Source organism: Taudactylus pleione, unplaced genomic scaffold (genome assembly GCF_031769625.1).
Source record: "Taudactylus pleione unplaced genomic scaffold, aTauple2 ptg000609l, whole genome shotgun sequence".
Taxonomy (NCBI): Eukaryota; Metazoa; Chordata; class Amphibia; order Anura; family Myobatrachidae; genus Taudactylus; species Taudactylus pleione.
In genome coordinates, this window is record NW_028285011.1 from 4,235,001 (window position 1) to 4,255,639 (window position 20,639).

General features: G+C 42.5%; 1 protein-coding gene across 3 annotated transcripts in view; it reads right to left on the reverse strand.

Annotated features, from left to right (window-relative positions):
* Positions 1-20,639, reverse strand: part of TMEM131 (transmembrane protein 131) — a 299,432-nt gene that overhangs the window by 165,378 nt on the left and 113,415 nt on the right. For all 3 annotated transcript variants that reach the window (XM_088454095.1, XM_088454094.1, XM_088454093.1), the window contains exon 4: positions 1,941-2,009. In XM_088454095.1, coding sequence (XP_088310221.1) covers positions 1,941-2,009 — 69 coding nt within the window. The remainder of the gene's footprint in view (positions 1-1,940; positions 2,010-20,639) is intronic.

Sequence of the window (20,639 nt, forward strand, 5' to 3'; positions counted from 1 at the left end):
TTGGTTTGCTTCTTTCTTATATCTGTATGTTTGTTGGGTGAGGTGATCATCTTTTTTAAATCGAGCTGCACCTTGTTTTTTTGAGCGCAAGGGGTTACATATTGTTGCATATTTTCTTACAACGCTTTACACAAACCTACAGCTATTCTATACTTTAACCAAATGCTACACAATATAAAATTAATTTGATTATATAACAGAGTGGCCAAGGAAAAGGTTATGACATTATGCTATCTATACAAACATGCCAAGTTTTCACTTATAAAGCATATTTTATCATCACACTCACCACAACACAGAGTGAATACAATTGTAACAAGATTACAAAACACTGCAGTCACGTTATGCCGAGCTAAATGGGGAAAATCGCCGCCTAAAAGGGTGTCATTTTCTTGTCATCATCACATAACAATGAGCCAGTACACTGCAGGAGCACAATACATAAACAGAGCGGTATGTGCTCATTCCACAAAACAAAGACTGAAACATGGAGCCAGAACATTTAAAAAAAAAGTAAATTATACTTGAACATCCTGGTGCCCTGCCAGAATTTCACCTGCAGTCCTAGGCAAAGAACACAAGTGCACATCGATACGGCAGCGGTAATCTATGATATGCATTCCGTAAAGTTCCCCTAAAATAAATGTGCTTGTTCAGTCACAGTGCTCAAGTGACCATTAAATTAAAGTGCCAGAGATATAAGGGAACCACTGTTGTGTTATGAGCCAGCAAAATTGATATTTTCTAATATGCTATGTGGCACTGGGCAATCTGAGCTTACAGGTACTGAGAGATCACAAAACAGTATCCAAATACTAGAGAAAGCAAGCAATACAGAAGACACAGAATGGCAATCTTAAAGAAACAATCAAATGCCGGAGAAAAAGGCATACAATGTAAAATGCATTACAAATTTTTAGTCAAGCTACTCTTAAGGTGCCTACACACTAGACGACTCGCAAAATATGCAATGCCATCAACTATTTCCCTTCTTCTCCCAGGCAACTCCCTGGCACTCCTGGACATACAATACCATGCTTAACCTGTGCAATCTGACCAACGATCTTAATCTTGTTAACGAGATTGCCAGATTTTACTGCATGTAGGCAAGATCTGAGGATACGACAAACGACCAGTGGGGCCGCTCATCGGCACAGTTAGGTGGACACTACACGTTTTATCGTTCCAATGTGTCGGAATCGGCCAAATCGTGCAAAAAATAGTGTGGTGTGTAGGCACCTTTACATAAGCTGCAATAATGTTTTAATTGTTGCCTTTGTCTCAACATTCTGTGCTTGCTCTATTGTTGCTCATGTCTAAATTCAGTTTACCAGCAATCACACCTAAATATATTGGGGGCTGCAAGTGTAGGATCCCAAAAATGGTTAGTCACCATTTCTTTAACACCATTAAGAAAAAACACTAGGATAAATGTGATACAATCATTTTTAAATTAAGACTAGTTGTCATACAGGAGAAGGGGAGGGGAGACGCTGGAAGCTGTCAGTTTGGCAGAGCTGGCATGTGTCTGTTTTTCTGTGGCTGCACAGTAAAGCTTTGTACTGTCATCATGGTTGCAAAGAATGTAAGTCAATTTAACAATTTCAACATAATTAAATACCTAAATCAAATTTTAGAATACAAAATGCCAACAGATCTAAAAAGAAATATATTTCACAACAGGCATCACAATAAATATTGTAATATTGCCCAAATGGAATTTTGAAATAGGGTAGCAGCTGAACAATGATAGAACAAACAATTATATTGAAATAAATTTAATCTGAATACTAAAACTGGTGCATGATCTTAGCGTTAACATCTAAATCTCACAACACTAATATTAAATGTCAGATGGCAAATTTGATTGCTTGAATATAGAATTGATGTCAGAGTACATGCAAGACAAAAGCAAATGAAAGAAGAAACCCCCTACTTACTGTTCGTGGAAGTCCAACATTGGTGGCTCAAACCGTATTGGTCTGCAATTCCCTCTGTGCAAAGACACACTGTGGAAAGAGAGACAGGTCTGTAATAAGAGACACAATAGAAATCCCATCTTCACAGCAGATTAAGAATAGGTGTAATCGCAAGTTCCTCTCACAATGAAATGCCCAAAGGACTACAGTAGTCACTGTTAAGAAGGGGGAACTTGACAAACTTGTTTGGCTAGAGAATAAGAACTGCTGCAGCTTTAAACCAAACCCCTTGGTAACATTGTTTATAGAAACCATGCGATCTTGGCTTCAAGTCACTTATTTTACACATACAACCTGTATGTTGGTTCGAGCGACTTACAATTTGTTCAGGCAAAGTACACATAAAAATAGTTAAGTTAATAATAAATACCAAAGCTGTAAAAAGAAAAAGAAAAAAAAATTCTATATGTGTGTATTGTTTGATTTTATATATGTGTGTATTGTTTGATTTTATATATGTGTGTATTGTTTGATTTTATATATGTGTGTATTGTATGATTTTATATATGTGTGTATTGTTTGATTTTATTATATATATATATATATATATATATATATATTTTACACATATACACACACACGTATATTATACATACATACACAATACTTAGATGGCGCTAACAATGGAATGTTGTGTTCAATTTAATACCAATACAAAATTCAGCTGGCAGATAGTAGCATTGAAGAATTCTTCTGATTTGGCCACCAAGGTTCTTATTCAATGTGTAAGATGTCCATTAGATTCTGTGAACATACCCGCTTACCAATGGAATCACCCAACTAAGCGGCCAATGGCCAAATATTAGTACATCAGAATAATTTTATTCTTGATTAAATGTTAAAAATGAGCATAAAAACATACATAAAACGTATAAAAAGATGTGCCGTTGATAATCTCTATACCTTCATATTGGCATTATCCCTTTGATTTTTAGATTCCAAGGCTGAACATAAACATGGACGTTATAAGCGGCACCCCGACCCTAAGCGTTGCGTCCTTCTCACGGGCTTCATCAGGGGTACAAAGCCAGGAAAAATGGCAGCAACACTGATGGTGTAGTCAACCAGAATTGCCTGTGGGCGAAACCTTCATATATAGGGGTCTCAGGATGTGGTGTCTCACACTTGGGCCAGACAAACTTTTTGAAATTTGTGGACAAAGAGCAGCAAAATGTGGCAGCCAGCTACCAGTTTTTAAGTTTGTCTGGCCCAAGTGTGAGACACCACATCCCGAGACCCCTAAGGTTTCACCCATATCATTACACATTTGGCTTTCCCGAGCCTTCATGGGATTCGCCATGCCCACAGCCAATTCTGGTTCATAAATACACAAGCACCAGGCTTTTCAGAACCAGTCCTGCTTGCCAAAATATGGGGGACAAATGACTTAAGGGTCCCCCATATTCAGCGCAACCAGCACTGAGCTCTGAGACTGTCCTGGTTCTGGAAATACAGGGGGGAAAAATTAGTAGGGTCCCCCAGAACCGGATCCTTTCTAGCAGGGAAGTGATGCCACAGCCAGGGGAGCCCTTTCACCGGGCCCCCAAAGCCGAAGCATCACCGCTAGTCAGCCCAGGCCAAAGAACCATGTGGAGCTGGGAACCCCCCCCCCAATAAAGGGGTCCCCCTCTCCAGGGCACCCCAGGCTGATAGCCTGGGGCTATCCCCGGCAACACTAAACGGTGAGTGCCGGGTTGATTATGTAAAGTGTGGTGCAAGTAAAGAGTTAAAATATAGACTTTTGCTGTGGAACTACAGCTCCCAGGAAGCCTCCCCCGCATGCTGCTACTTGGAGTACCACAAGTATCAGCATGCGGGGCATTACGGGCCTGCTGGTACCTGTAGGTTTAACAGAAAAAGCAATATTAAAAAAAAACAAAAGAGCACACACCGTAGCAAAGCAAAATTTTATAAAAACATACATGCACACATTATCTCATATACTCACCTAGCCAATCTGTCCTCTTCTCCAGTAATTATCCAATGGAGTACCTGTAATAAAAAATCCATACTCGCCTCCTCCTATGCGTGTATCTGTCCTCTTCGTTCCAAAGTAGGCAATCCAAGGACTTGGCAAAAAAAAACGCAAATACGCGGACCCCCGTACATTAGTAGTGACCACGGTGTTTCAGCACAGAAATCCCAGTGCGGAGCGCTCAGTGGCTGAGAGAGGCGAGCCTTCCACCTCCCAGCCAATGAGCGGTTCTCACCATTGACTTCAATTATGAGAACCCAGCATGCCCATTTAAAAAATCGCGCCTCTGTGCCATTTTTGAAATTTAAAGATGGCTGCCACGAGCCATGAGTGGCTCGCGGCAGCCATCTTTAAATTTCTAAAATTGCATCATCGCCCCGCCCCCTCAGATGGCTTATATTATACAGGCGCCGTCCAGCCAGTCCGTCGGGTAGTAGCAGACAAGAGCTGCTGAAGAAAGACGCCGCCAGGAAGTCCTGGATGAGCACCCGCCGTGAAAGAGCGCTTAAAGGCCGCCTCCCTCCAGGTGAAGATGCTGCGGAAGTCCTGGGAGAAACGGCAGCCATGAAAAGAGCTTAAAGGCTTAATTTATTATTTATTTTGCAGGGGTACTACAGGTACCAGCGGGCCATTAATGCCCCACCTCCTGTAGTACTACTGCAAGAGACAATATTTATATTTTCATATACACCACACTACACAATAAACCCAACACCCACTGCCCAGGGGTGCTGGGGATAGCCTAGGCCTGGGGTGCCCTGGAGACGGGCACCCCTTTATTGGGGGCAGTCCCCAGGGATCCTCGGGCTGGGCTGACTAGTGGTCAGGGTTAATGCTTCGGCTGGGGGGCCCGGTGAAAGAGCTCCCCTGGCTGTGGCATTAGCCCCCGCTAAAAAAAAAAAAAAAAAAAAGTCTGGTGCTGGTTCTGGATAATACAGGGGGACCCTACTCATTTGCTCCCCCCCCTGTATTTCCAGAACCGGATCAGAGCCCAGTGCTGGTTGCGCAAAGTACAGGAGACCCCTATGTCGTTTGTCCCCCTGCATTTTGGCAACCAGGGCTGGTTCTGACTAGCCTGGTACTGGTTGTGCTTAAATACAGGGGACTCCTAAGTCATTTGTCCCCTGTATTTAAGCACAACCAGGACTGGTCGTGAAAAGCCCAGGTTGGTTGTAATTTGGGGAGGAACTTTTTTTTTATTTTTTATTTACACATTCAATTTTTAAACATAGGTTCATAGATGGATCTCACTGATGCGCCAATGTATCTGTGACTTTTTGATTTTATTTTCTCAGGTGCATGCCCAGTACCGGTGAGCCCTCTGATGCCCCTGTGCACTGCCCCACTGCTGCCACTGCTCTTCACCCCCACTGCTACTGCCCCGCAAGCCTACAGCCATCTCTCACTCTGCACCTCCCAAGTCACCTACAGTGTGCAAGCCCCTCATTTTTTTGCCCTTCTACCCTGCAGGTGGCCCGGTTTGCTCCTCCAAATCCGGTTAATACATTTTAAAAAAGCAATGAAATTCCATTGACAAAAAAACCCTTACGGTTTCACATGTCCCATTAAGGCATGATCTGAAATTTCTCAAAACCTATTGAATTTCTGCCACTCAAACTCCAAAAAGCAATGAAATTACAATCACTAAGGCTGACGCCTTAATGCACGTGTTCCTTGTGTAATACAGATATGGTATGCCGTGACACCATGTGGTTAACTGCAGATTCAGCACTCTCACAGAGTGAGATTGCCGTCACTCACAAAATGGTGGAGCTGCTAATTCACAGAATTGTGTGCTCATTGGAATACACACATAGTCTATGCAATTGAAGTCTGAGCAGAACAGAGCTGCGCAGATGGGATAAGGGTATGGTGGATGGGGGGAGAAGACAGAGGTGTGGATGGGGCAGACAGATGTGTGGAGAGGGGGAAGATTAAGCAGTACAGAAGGGGGTGAGCCAAAGTGATGCAGATGGGTTGACACAGAGTGGCACGATTTGGGGGAACAGAGCAACATTAACGGGGGGTATAGAGTGGCATGGACGCGAGAAGATAGAGCTGGGCAGATGACTTAAAGACAGATTGGTGTGCATGAGGAATACAGACTAGCACAATGGGAGAACACACAACAGTAGGGATTGGGGAAGACAGATTGGTGCGGATGGGTGGAAAGAGTGGCACGGTTGGGGGGACAGAGTGGTGAAGATGGAGGAAGAAAGTGGCAGAGATGAGGGGAAGACAGTGACATGGCTGGTGGCAAGGCAGTGGTGTAGATGGAAGAAAACACAGCGGCACAGATGCAGGAAGACAGGGCGGTGCACATGGGGAAAGACATTCGTGTGGATGAGTATGCACACTAGCACAGTTGGGAGAACACACAGCTGTAGGGATTGGGGAAGTTATAGCAGCATGGAAGCGAAGATAGCGTACATGCATAGACAGAATATAAGTTTTATCAATTAGGGAGCTGAATGTGTATAATGAGTGAGATGGATGTATTAAGTGAGAAGGATGCTGGAACCCAGTGGAATTATTGTGGTGACTGAATGGGAAGATTGTAGGCACTGAGTGGTATATGTGTGTGCCACATAACTGCTCAGACCTCAGTTGCATAGACTGCATGTGTGTATTCCAATGAGCACACAATTCTGTGAATAAGCAGCTCCACCATTTTTTGAGTGACAGCAATATCACTCTGTGAGTGCTGAATCTGCAGTTAACCACATGGTGTCATGACATACCATATCTGTATTACGCAAAGAACACATCCATTAAGGAGTCAGCCTTAATTATCGTAATTTCATGGCTTTTTGAAGTTTTTTCTCTATGGAATATAGATATACATCTCAACACAATCAACTTTTAAAATGATCTAATTAAAATTAAAAGGCAAACACATCTAAATGCAGATTAGACGTTATAACATGGCATCATTCCAATCAAATTGTCTGTGATGATCTCGCGGGTGCTAGTCATCGTGACAACAGCCGCACTTGCCGGCAGCCCGAACTCACAGCCCCATAAGACTCAGAGCAAAATTGTGCAAATTCAGACATGGAGCCCGCCGCAAGAGGTGCAAGATGAAGTACCGTTGCCAGCTTTTAACATTGTGGCAACAGCAACTCGCACCCTTCGAGTTTAATTAATTTGAATGACCCCAGAGTCCTCTGGAACACTGACCAAAGGGGCTAAAATACAAGGAAATTTAACTCTCACTGTTGCCTCTGAAAATGTTGGCAAGACCACGCTGCACTGCAGGTGAGCCAGAATTAATATGTGCAGCATCCAGTACTTGCCTACTATTGCAGTCTCTCCTCGGGTAGAAGCCTAAAGAAGAGCTGCAGCAACTGGAGGTGGGGGTAGGGAATGCAGTGGATCGTCATATTGGCCCTGGACCCTCCTTGTTTACCTGCAAATCGTGGCATTATCCACCCAATAGTGTCTATTTTGCTAGGTAGTGGGAGGGCTGCTTACCCTTCCAGGGGTCCGGGGTACTGCCCGCAAATTCATGAGTTTCCTTCACCTTCCAGAAGAGTAAGAAAATATAATGTGCAGAGAGGTTTAGATTTGAGAGAGGCATGTCCAACTGGAATCTAAATTACGGTGTATAAACAAAGCTGTAAAGTATTTGTGAGCTATATGCAAAAGCTGCCAGTATTTACCCCACATGCATAATAAAAATAAATGTATCCCACTTCCTAACAAACACCTTGCATTGCGACATGGTTTGTCTATATGCAGAGTTAAGGTGCGTACACACTAGACGATATGCTCCCTGAGTGATATCGTCTAGTGTGTCCCAGACAGGGTGTGCTCAATGTTGTTCATGACATTGAGCACACCCGCTGAACAATATCATTAACAATATCGTTCAGCGCCGGGCTCTCTTTCCCCCATTCCCCAACATGCAGCAACCTGACGACAGATATAAAAACAAATTTTATTTAGATGCAGAAGTAGACAGACACCATCCACCTACTGTACACCTGTGACCTCACAAGTTGGCGAAAACTTGGCTGGTCTGATGAAAAATTTGGCTCTGAATAGCACCATTTAATAAATTTAACCCTGAATATTTATTATTTCCAATGAGTGCCTTGATTTAAATATAGCCTGGTCTTTCTGTGCACATAGCAATAATTAATCAAGTTATCTTGGGAGTAACCTCTGTGATGGATTAATGTTTAGTGATTACAGCAAACAGTCTGACTAATTGGCTACATAAGGCAACGATTTGGAATCTGGGTTAAAATGAAGTCCAGTGTGATTGTTAATATTCCAGTTAGAAGCTGGTTACATAAAAAGAAGAAAATACCATTAAATTTAATCACAAATACAACTCAAATCATAGTAAATAAAATAAAACATGTTTCCTATAAACCTTTTTGCCTATCTTGTGAACTTTAAAAATGCGTTCATTTGATCACAGAATGTGATGATGCAATTTTAATTGTTCCTAGAAACCTTGTGGTGTGTAAATGCAGACAAAAACTGCAAAAGACATGATCTTAACTACTGCATTGTTAACAAAAGTTGAATTTAAAAGGGAACAAAAAAAAACATACAGAACTTGGAAATTAAACATTCACCGACATCTTAAAAAAAATCTAATACAAAAAAATGACATTAGAAAAAAATAAAATAAATAAAATACTGCAATCTGGATATTTAAACCGCCTATGCTGCCGTATCTTAAGCTGGGTACACATCATATGATGGTGAGACCCAGTGACTGTGCGATGCATGATACATCATATAGTGTGTACCCTGCTTAAAGGTGCGTATCCACATGACCACTGCGAAACTAGTGCACGATGACGACATTGTAATTGTGCAGTCGTTTCACAGTCTGATGTGTCTACACTGAACGTTCAGTCATTCAGTGTAGGCACATTAATCACCCCCGTACATGGACAACCTGATGACGTCAGGTTGACCAGAATGTTCGGGAAGTGATAGATGATCCCTGGTCCCCTTTTGACATTAAAATACAAGATCTGCAAACTATTAACAAGCGATTGAACGATAACGATGTCGTTATCGTACAACTGGCCTGTTTAATCGCATTAATCCCGTAGTGAATATGCACCTTAAGAGTATAGATTCTCTGATGCTTATGAAGTTCTTTTATGTGTGTAAAATACAATAAATAAAAATTTGCATTGCATAAGTCTAGGGGTATTCAATAAGCATATCCCCATCTGTAGTGGAATTGCTATTAGGCCATGGTAAAACTGTGGCAGGGCATGCTGGGATGTGTAGTTCCACAGCAGCTAGAGGGTTGCATGTTCAATTACCCTTGATCGAAGGACTAAAACGTCATTTACATGGAAGTATTAAGTCTGTGCTCAGCTCATTGGTCTTTCAAAGTATGACCCAGGCTATTGCTGAGAACACATCTCCCAAGTATAAATGTGGGAGGGGGCACAAAAAGGATTTTTTTTTTTTTTTTTACTAGAGGTCTATTTAGGCACATTACTAAAAATAATGAAATCAGTACAAGGACATGTTGCTTCTAACTGATCATTACAACCTTGGACATTTATAGCTTGCAGTGTTCCATGATATACCAGTGCTAAGATGCAGTATGTCATAATATGTCACAAACATGATAAAGGAAGATATTATCCAAAGCTTACAATGTAATATAGCCAAAACAGGTCTTTGGATATTTGTGAATTCAAGTTAAGCGTTAGCAATCAGAAACAGACTTTCCATGGCAAGCATGTAAACATGATTGCCTGATTACTGTGTCATCATGAGGCGCCTGCACTACAAAGGGCCTGATATTATCATCAAGTCATTCAACCCAATTGTAGAACAAACAATATTTACGCCAGTTTGGCACACTAGAAAGCAGAGTTACTATATATAGCCATCACCGGACATGCCTGACTTGCTTATAATTTGCTTCTACTGGATCAATTAACATTCACTGAAGATTGAGTCTGGCATTTACAGTGTTATCCTACTACAACAAAAAAAACCCTGCAATTCAAATAAATGATTGACACAAATTAAAAGTAAAGCAACCTACCTACCTACAAACACAGACGTACTGGTTAAATAAGCAAAACTCTATAGATACAAGAGAATCATCACTAAAAATGTAAACTAGGGACTAAAACTTTTAAATCTGCAGAACTGATCATTATGACAATCTTGACAACCTTAAGGGTATGTCCATACAAAGATTTCACTATCTATTTAAAAACCATTACCAGTGTGAAAAAATTATAATTTGAACAGGTTTTTTTCTGCTTTTTTAAACCCCTATTCAAATTACTGGGAAAGAATTATGGTGTGTTAACTGACGTAATTAAGAAAATCAGTTACGCTAATTATATAAAAAAATAATTCTGGACATTCAACTGAATGAGACATTGAATAGTGCCGGGAATGGAGTGCCCAGAACTATTCAATTGTCCCCATAGCGCCTTGCACTTAAGTCAGGAGATGCAGTTTATGGCATCCAGTGTTCGGGCGTGATAAAATAATTGAATACTGCCCTATCTCCTGTCTAAAGTGACAGGAGATCGCGGGACAAAACAAAATTGATTCAGACTATCGCACGAAAAGGTCGGGTTTGGCCACGTAAAATGGCTAAACCCGAACAAAGTGCTGGGCGCGATTGCGAAAAGTGCTATTTGGGCACCCAAACGGGTCACACTTCGCACAGATCAGCTCAACTCATTTCTGGTGCTATTCAAAATTGCACTGAATTGAATTGCCCACATTTATTTGCATGTAAGTGATACTGCTTTTACACCAAAGTCTCGGGTCAGACCTGGGTTTTGGGACATGGTTCCAACCCAGGTCAGACCCCGTTTACACTGGCCCCTTCAACCCAGGTTATTCCCAGGTCGGCTCCATTTACACTGAACCTGGGTCAGGTCTTGCATAATCTATGTTTTTTCAAATACATCCAAGTTATTTGAAATACACATCACTCACAATTTTTTCCTTTAGAATTTTATTATTTTTAAACTCAAAAGTACTGATTCAGCATGGATCTGTGATAGCTTACGCCGACGGCCAATTCTTGTGTACCGCCCATGCATCGCAGTGAACGTGCGTGAGTTAGCATTGCGATAGCTTACGGAGATAGAGCCACCGCGAAGTGAGTGACGCCAGAGCAGCAGTTGGGGGTGGTGACAGGGGAGTGGTCGCAGAAACGCAGACATGCTTGTCCATTTCAACGCCGTTACTTGGGCGTGCATAATTAACCACTGCGATGGCATACACATCTTGTGTACTCACTGCGTGCGACGAGGTTAGCAATTTCTGAGTAAGGTCAGACTTGTTGTAATTAAGCATGAGGGGCCGATGTTACTCGATGTTCCCGATGTACACGCAGGACTGCAAAGTATTATGGATGTGAGGTAGTGGGCCTCTGTATGCTGGCAGCGCAACGGTATTGTCATTGCATTCATTGCCATATTTCCACAGCAGATCTGTTAACTCAGCAATGATCTAAATAGTGACCCGTAATGAATCAGGGCATTAGATTGTAAGCTCCACTGGTGCAGAGTCCAATGGAAATGGACAATTATATGTAAAGTGCAGCAGAATGTGTGTGCTATAGAGGTAAATGTTCCATCTATATACTATATATATTTATGTACATTATACATACATAATATATAGTTGGATCATTCTGAGATTGTGGCAAAGCAAATGGGTTTTAAGAGAAATTAAGTCTTGAGTAGCATTTTGATCACACACATATATATATATATATATATATATATATATATATATATATAATTTTTTTTTATTTTTTATTTTTTTTAACACACACACACAAAGTGTTTGATTGACCAAAATGCTACTCAAGAGTTAATTTCTCTTAAAACCCATTTGCTTTGCCACAATCTCAGACTGATCCAACTCTAGTGGTAGTGCACAATGCAGAGTCTCTTGAGTAAAGAATGTATACCCCCGTTATGGGGACTGAAAGCAGAGTTCACGGTTTATACAGATATTTTGGATATCAATATACAGTACAATTAAATATTACTTGTGTGCTTTTTCGTGTAAACAGTAAATTAACCCCTACAATAATACCATCAAGGAAGTAGATTTTAGATATACAGTTGTGAAAATAATGTCACTTAAAAATGTGATGTGGTTTGTTAAAATGGTTTACAAATGTAGATACTGTAAGAACAGAGTGCACTGTGGGAAATAGAGCATCTCAACAACTGTGTAGTAAACAGGGTTAATGCACAGAACATTATAACATCTGACATGTCAATGCATTCTAAAATAGTTTTTACCCAACTGTATAGGTATATTTGCTAGCGAAATGTACTAGAAGATTTTATGTAACTGCAAATCTATTTAAATTGAGCTCATGTGGGTCACAGGTGTCTTATGTTCATAGGGCAATTAAGTAAACAACGTATTGGATTACATAATTGCTTGTTGTAATTGTTGTGCACCAATGTGGCCATCTAATATCACCCAATTAGTGATCAAACTTACTAAAATTATCACGAAATCTAATAATTTCTGGGTAGTCAATGCTCCATTGATATTCCTATTTTGTGAACCGTATCTTGTGACTGTAGGTTTGTACTCAGCTGATCCAGACTACACTGAGTTCAGGGTGTGATCCCAGTACTCTGATGGTCTCAGCACTAAATTATCTTTTGACCGGTCTTAAGAATGCCCAAAACCCTCCTGAGACCAACAGTTACAGCAGCGCACTGTTAGTGGACTGTGAGCTCCTCAAATACACGTGACTGGTAAGCGGAGCAACCCAGACGCGCAAAACTCTTTGTAGTGACTGCGTCTGGGTCGGGGGAGGAGCGCCTACCTCCACTAAGCTGCATCAACCAGCCGGGTATGCTGCCCTCATGGCAGCAGATATGCGTCTGCTGCCAAACCCATGCATCAGACGATAAGGCCCCGGCAGTCTAGTGAGGACACAAACGCTCCCGGGCCCTGACCGCAGCGGCTTCTGGTGCGTCTCCGGCACAGGAAGCAAGGACTGCCGCGCGCAATTCCTCGTAAGCGGGGAATCTACTTACCCGACATCACCGTGCGTCTCCTGACTTCTCAGAGCGGGTTCTAGCATCGCTGCTAGCAAGCTCAACCGAGACCCGCCGAATCACCAGCCCTGTTCATGGTGTTGTGGCCCGGGGGAAGTAAATGGAGTTGCAGTACATACTTCTTAATTCAGACGCTTAGTACTACCAACTCAAAAATATAGAAATAAAACAAAACAAAATAAAAGCTTAGGACTGCCTGAGCAGTCCCATTACAAAGGTGCGTCTTAATCCTGCCGCACCAAACGAACAACTAAATGTCTGTGGCTAGGGGCAGGGTATATCTATATGGAGGAGGACCCGAGGCAACCTGGGAGCTGACGCTTTAACCGTTTGGTGTCTGGATCTCTCCAACCAGAATATCCATGGTTTCCCTGTGGATCCCTATGGACCCTGCAGAAGGAATGGTCAGATTGAAATCCTGTGCTGATTTGGTGTGGAATAACCCTGCAATAAATTTCTGGATGCACAAAAAGTGTTCGATTTACAAAGAGAACATTACATTTTTTTCATAGTATTCGCCAGAGGAGTCTATGCAACGTTGCATGCTCTCCAACCACTTGCTGAAGCAACTGGACCAGTTCGGAGCAGGTATGTCTTCTACATGCTGGATGAAGGTCTCCACTGCAGCTTCCAGTGACTCAAAACTAATCCCATGCATCTTGCGCTTGATTTGTGGAGACAAAGTCGTCTCAGGGCGCCAGCTCTTGACTGTACAGCAGAGGACTCATGGAAGCATTCACGGGCCAGAAAATCTACCAATGTCCTGGACTTATGGGCAGGTGCATTGCGGTGATGGAGAAGGGCACCATGAGCGCAAGTTCTTGGACGGAGCCTGGAAATGGCTTGAGGCAGGCAATGGTTGGCGTACCAGCCCCAGTGACTGCACTGCTGCACGAGTGGTATGGTAGTTACATGACAAGTCTTGGCCACAGAAAAAGACACCATCTGCTTGACCATACTGTGATTTCCTACAGACGTTCTGACATGAGCAGACTCCTTACTTGTGCTCTATGGATTTCACAAGAAGGGATGGCCAACCAACAAACGTTGGCTAGGTGGCTTCGCATGACTATCTTGCAGACTTGCGCGCAGGCAGGCCTTCATGTTCCGGCTTTGGTTACTGCTCATTCTACTCAGTCTGTGGGTCCCTTGTGGGCAGCTCCACATGGCGCCTCGGCTGCTCAGCTTTGTAAGGCAGCCACGTGGTCTTCTGTCCAGACCTCTGAGGTTCTATGCCTTTGATACCTTCGCCTCTCAGGATGCTTTCTTTGGGCGCCGGATTCTCAGTGCAGTAGCGTCCCCACCCTTAAAGGACTGCTTTGGGACATCCAAGGTCTCTCTGTGGAACCCTATGGACCCTGAAGAAAATGAAAGTTATGGTAAAACTTACCTTTGTTAACTCTTCCTTCGAAGTCAATAGGGTCCACAGGGCACCCGCCCTGACGCACCTGGCTTTGGATGGACTTTGTTTCTGGTCACCGGTTTCAATCTCCTTCTCTGTGAGTGTGGTTCTTGTGTGTACCAGTCTTCCTTCTCTCTCTTATCCTCCTCCGGCCTTTGGCTTGTCACAAACTGAGATGCCTCTGGCTCGGGGGCAGGGTATAGGGGGAATGTACCGATGCATCTTGGGAGCTGATAGCTTTAACTGTGTGGTGCCCGGATTCCTCATCCACCACCTACACCCCAACTGCACCTCCAAATGGGGCTCACTGGGCTGACTGTTTGGTCTTTGGGTTGAAGTTGTAGTTTCAGGATTCACCACCACTGATTATCTCCCAGAGTTTGAGTGACAGTCATCAAACCAGGCTAGCATGTTGCAGCACCAAGTTATATGAGCCTCCTCCTGCTTGAGTATCAGCTGATGGGGCACCCAGAGTGCCGAAACCTTGCTCAGCCCAAGCTTTTTATGGAGGATAGAGCGGATGGATCCCGTTGAGATGCCCATCTCCTTCCCTAACTGGGGCACAGTCACCCTGGTGTCCACATCAACTATGGCCCACACGGCAGCAACGTTGTCTTCGGTGATAGCGGTCACAGGTCGGCCGCATCGCTCTTCATCCTCCAGGGACAAGAAGGCTAAAATTAGCACCACAGCCCATGTTGTGCGATCATCAGGAAAGAGACAACAGTTTGTGCCATTTTGGCAAACTATTGGCGCAAGTTTTAAAAAATAAATAAAGAAAATAGGCTAACAGCATCACCTGTTGCTACAATGTTATCTAATGTTAAAATTAGTCAAAGATCCAAACCTATATGTAGAATGGTTTGTGTTTTCACTGCCCTCGTCTGAACCCAGAGCAGAACACAGACAAGCATAGGAAGATAGCCCCCAGAGTCACATACTTCCCAATGTAACCAGTCCTAGTACCCACAATGTACTGTGCCTATTACAATAGTGGAAAAAATAAAATACCACAGCGATAGTAAATTCTAGCCACCAAAAGTGCTATTCTATCAAACTTAATCTCACCAGAACTGTTGATCTTCTCTTTAGTCTCGGCCACTGGTCTGGATGGTCAAACGCAGTATTTACAAAAGAAACCATTGCAGATTACTGTAAATAATAGTGTGACATTAGAGACACAGTTTTTAGTCTCAGATGACTGCCCACTTCAATCTTTTGGAGGCAGATTTATTGTCAGCATTAAATGCCACAATAGCATACAAAGATGGGAAAGTGACTAACTTCCAAACCAGGACTTCTTAGAAGAATAGCTTTTGATTTAAGAAATGTATTAATAGGTCTCACTTGATGTTGCTAACACTGAAAGCTCGTACTTAAATGAGACATTTGTTAAAGTCCCAGATATAGTATGGGCACAGGGTAAAATGGATGTAAGGCTACTGCTCATCCAGCCCTGGAAATTAAACTTAAAGGGTATTATTTAACTTGCTGCACATGTAGCTTTAAGACCAGATCAAGTGGCTGCAGTGATTAAACAGGTAGAAGATTACCTGAAAGCAGGGAGTTCTTAGGGAATGCCGTTCCAGTTGGAACTCGCCTTTGTTTCCTATTAAAAAAGGAAGACCCCAAATCCAGATGAATCTCCCTCTTTTAGGATGATTCATAATTTAAAGAGATTAATAAAAGGTTACAGGTTGATACATCGACTGTACCTAATCCGCACACCTTGTTGAATGGCATATCACACCGAGCTAAAAACTTACAAAAAGAAAGCGTGATTCGAAAAGCAGATGTCCCACACACGAAACAGTTTAGAGCCTTTTTTGGGCTTATTTGCATATTGTAGAGAATGGATACCTTATGTAAATAAATTGTAACTTTTGTATGATGCATTCAAGGGACCTATACAACAGGGTCCCCTTGAATAAACACTTGAATAAATAAAGTTTTTTATGTTGTAAAATACATCATTAATGCACCAGCATTAGCTCTACCTGGTTATAGTAAGCCATTTATACTGTTTTGCCATGAATCTAACTCACATGCTCAGGGGGTCCTTGAACAATCACATGGAAACTCTAGTCACCTAGACCCTGTAAAGTGCTGACATAGTTAGGACATCCCTTAACCCTTATAGTACACTAATGGGGTTATAAAAATCCTGAGTAGGGCTCAAACAAAGCATTTGTCTGTTGCTAGGCTTACGAAATCAGAGGTAGTTTTGTTGTAAAAGTAATGTCACTCTTAAAAAGGTGTACAGTGTTGAATCCTGCGTCATTGCTCCCGCACGAGTCAAAGATGGAAGATACAATATTTCCCCTTGTATAAGTACAAACAGTGGTAATTGTGACAGTGTCAAGGAAGGCACTGAAAATATACACACTTTCATTTTTGATTGCATTTTCCTTCATAAATTCAACACAACCCTTGCCCTTAGTTATACACACATGATATGTTGGCCACATCAGAACACAGTCTACTGCATTCCAGTTGCCCCAAATGCTTACAGTGATAAAGATAGAGATACACTTGTGAGACTACACCCAAAGCTGAAGGCTATAGACTGGTAGACTAGGCCGCACGTGCTGCTGCAATAAGTCACTACTTCCAGGGTGAGCCCACTTATGTGGTATGTCCCACCCCCAAGATTGACTTAAGTACCCTCATAAAACTCCAGGCATAAGCTCCAGAGGTTGACAACAGCAAAGCTAGGAGATAAAGACAAATGCTGAGTGAGTGTTGCAAGAAGGTCAACATTTGTGTCTACCAAAAGCACTTTACCCAGTTATGGCCCATCACTGTAAGGTGCACTTGGGGAAAGATACAATGGTGGCCATCACCAACAGTAATTGGATAGCTCCGGGCTTTGCACAGGCCTTTGTAGCAAGGTGCCTAATGTGCATTAAACAATCCGGGTAAAACTGTCCCAACCCCTTTGAAAAGTACTCCCCAGACTCAGTGTTCCTTATAAAAGGATACAAATTGATTTCATACAACTGCCCAAATTGCTCAGGGTATGAAAATGTCCTCTTCTACGAGCCTCTTCAGTTGCTGGCCTGGAGGGTGGGAGTGTCTGAGGGCAGATGCAAAGATGGTGGCTAACAAAATTAAGAAATCATGACTGATGTCATCTGCAGATATGATGTACTACAGTATGTATCTACCCTATAGAAACAATTTACTAAAATACATAGTTTGTAGTTTTCTTCTATTCTAGTCCCTTATCTTGATACAGGTACCCACCGATTACAACTAGGAGACTGGATGATAATTTGGAAACATACCAGGAAGGCTATTGAGCCCAGATTTGAAAATCCATTCTAAATCCTGCTGACTACACCTATTTCAGTGAAACTTCATGGGAAGGACACCAGGATACATGCCTCCCACTGCAAAATCTTCACAAAGGGAAGTTGGAGTAATTTGAAATTATGAAACAATATATGTTGCGAAGCCCAAAGCCAGACAAAGGCTTGTGGGAATGTATACTTTGCTTTGTTATAGTTTTAATTTAAGTTTTAAACTCTGAGCTTTTATCACAAGTATTAAGCTGAGTAACTGCATACATAGTGGTATATCAAGAGACAGGAAGCAGTAATAATATCTAGACAGTGTATAGAATGTTCACAATATAGAAGCTTTAGCCAAATTGTTTTATGTTATAGATTAAATATTTGATGTGCTTTAAATCACTAATGAACTGCAATTTAATGTAAAGAATATTGGACAGTTTAGACTGATCCTTGATTACCTTACGGCTGATTAATAAGATATGTGTTAAATAGTGAGACTAGCCTGCTGTACTTATATAGCTGATTACTTTTCTGACCTGACACATGAACATATGAAAAAAATCAAAGCATTAAAGGACCAGTTCAGGAAAGCACATAATGATCCAGAGAATGATCTTGATCGTAATGAATGGTTTTCCTAATTAAACCCAGCTAAATGGTTTAATGAATTTAGTAGATGATATAAGGAATTCTTTCACTTATTGATAAAAGGTTTAGCTTTGTTTGCAATCATTTATATTGCTGTAAAACTTGCTATTCTTATTAAGAAGTTACTTACACTTGACTGTTGTTTCTCTAAGGAAAATACACCACAGGCCTTGATGATGACTCAAGTCTATGATAACATCTATGCCCAAAATAACATTCCAAGATGCACTATTTGTGGAACAAGCCTCACTGAGGATGACAAGCACACATGTGGACAGTGCAAGACTCATTTCCCTGAATATTCAGGACAAGATGGACAGGATAATAGACAATTAGAGACTGAGGACCGTGAACTTGCCCTACAGGGGATGGGTCAACGCTCTCAGGAAAGGGGTGAGCCTATGTATAATTTTCTGTAGAAGAGCTCATATGTATATGCACCTGCTGTACTTTGTATAGCAAGAGCACGTTCCTGTTAGGTAGATAGTATAGGGTAAAATTAGGAGATGAAAATTGAGAAATCTGGTATTAAGCTATCCACATGTAGACTCCATTTTGTAACAAGATGGTCTGTGCCTTTAAGTATTCATAAGAGAAAAAAAATAAGAGTTATGCTATAACATACCTTTGTTAACTCTTTTTCTTCGAGGTCCATGGGGTCCACAGCAAATACGTTGGGAATGCCCCAAAGCAGTTCCCCTAAGGGCAGGGAGGCTCCTGTGTCTCAGAAGGAGAATCCTACGCCCAAAGGAAGCATCCTGAGAGGCAAAGGTGTCAAATGCATAGAACTTGACAAAGGTGTGGCCTTTCACAACTGTTCCGCAGAGGCACCCCAGCGAGCCGCCCACAAAGGTCCCACTGACAGTGTAGAATGCGCAGTTAATGAGACTGGCACCACCAGATCGGCCTGAGTGTATGCCTGAGAAATTGCCATATGAAGCCATCTGGCTTCTGCTTATTGGCTGGCCAGCCCCTCTTATGACAGCCATACAGCACAAAAAGAGAAATCGGACTTCAAGAGTTGTTGGTGCGTTCCATGTAAATACGTAGCGCACGGACAACATCCAGAGAAGCCTCACCTAGAGAGGCCTGAAGTCTGAAAAGCTGGGACCACAAATTCTTTATTTATATGAAAAAGATAACACCTTAGGAAGGGATCCCGCCTTAGTACGAAGTATCGCTCTATGCCAATGAAATATAAAAAAGGGAGAGCGGACAGAAAGAGCTGCCAAATCAGAGACCCTATGGGCAGAGGTGATAGCAAGAAGAAATACTGTCTTTGCTGTCCAACCACATGAGGTCTACTGATTTCAGGGGTTCAAATGGGGGAGCCTGTAAAGCCAACGTAAAATTCCACAGGGCTACCAGGGTACCAAAGGGAGGCTGAACCCTTAGAACACCCTGAAAAAATGTCCTTACATCAGGCAGCGGGGCGATCTTTCGCTGAAACCAAACCGAAAGTGCAGAAACCTGAACTCTCAGGGTGGCCAGACAGAGACCCCGCTCTATACACTTTAGGGTCATAGCTTCAGTTCACACCACTGAAAAAATTAGTGCCAAATTCAATAATAAATGCGGTTTTCGTGCCCTCAACATTGTCCGTATTACAGATATCAGAAAACCCTTTGTCTTTAGGACAGAGGCCTCAAGATCCATGCAGTCAAACAGAGACTAGGAAGATTCGGATACAAGCAGGGACCCTGTATTAACAAGTCCGGCCTTAGAGGCCACGGAGTGTCTATGGAGAGACCCTGTAGATTGGTTAACCAATGGCGTCGGGGCCAAGCAGGAGCTAATAGTATTACTGTACCGCTTTCCTGCTTGACCTTCCTGATGACCCTGGGAAGAAGAGTAAAAGACGGAAACAGATACGCTAGTCTGAAATTCCACCTCACTGTCAAAGAGTCTATAAATTCGGCCATCGAATCCCTGGTCCTGGACCCTTACCTGGGCACCCTGTCGTTGTGCCTTGAGGTCTATTTCTGGAAGACATCATCTAACCACTAGGCTCTGAAATACCTGTGGATGAAGAGCCCACTCTCCGGCATTTATATCCTGCCAACTCAGGAAGTCCACTTCCCAATTTAGGACCCCTGGTATGAACACGGCTGATATTGCCGGAAGGTGACGTTCTGCCCAGATGAGAATTTTTGATACTTCTGCCACGGCCGCCCGACTCTGTGTGCCTCCCTAATGATTGAGGTAGGCTACCGTGCGGACCTTGTCAGATTGTACCTGTACAGGCCTGCCCTTCAGTATTCCCCTGAGCCTGCACCAGCGCTC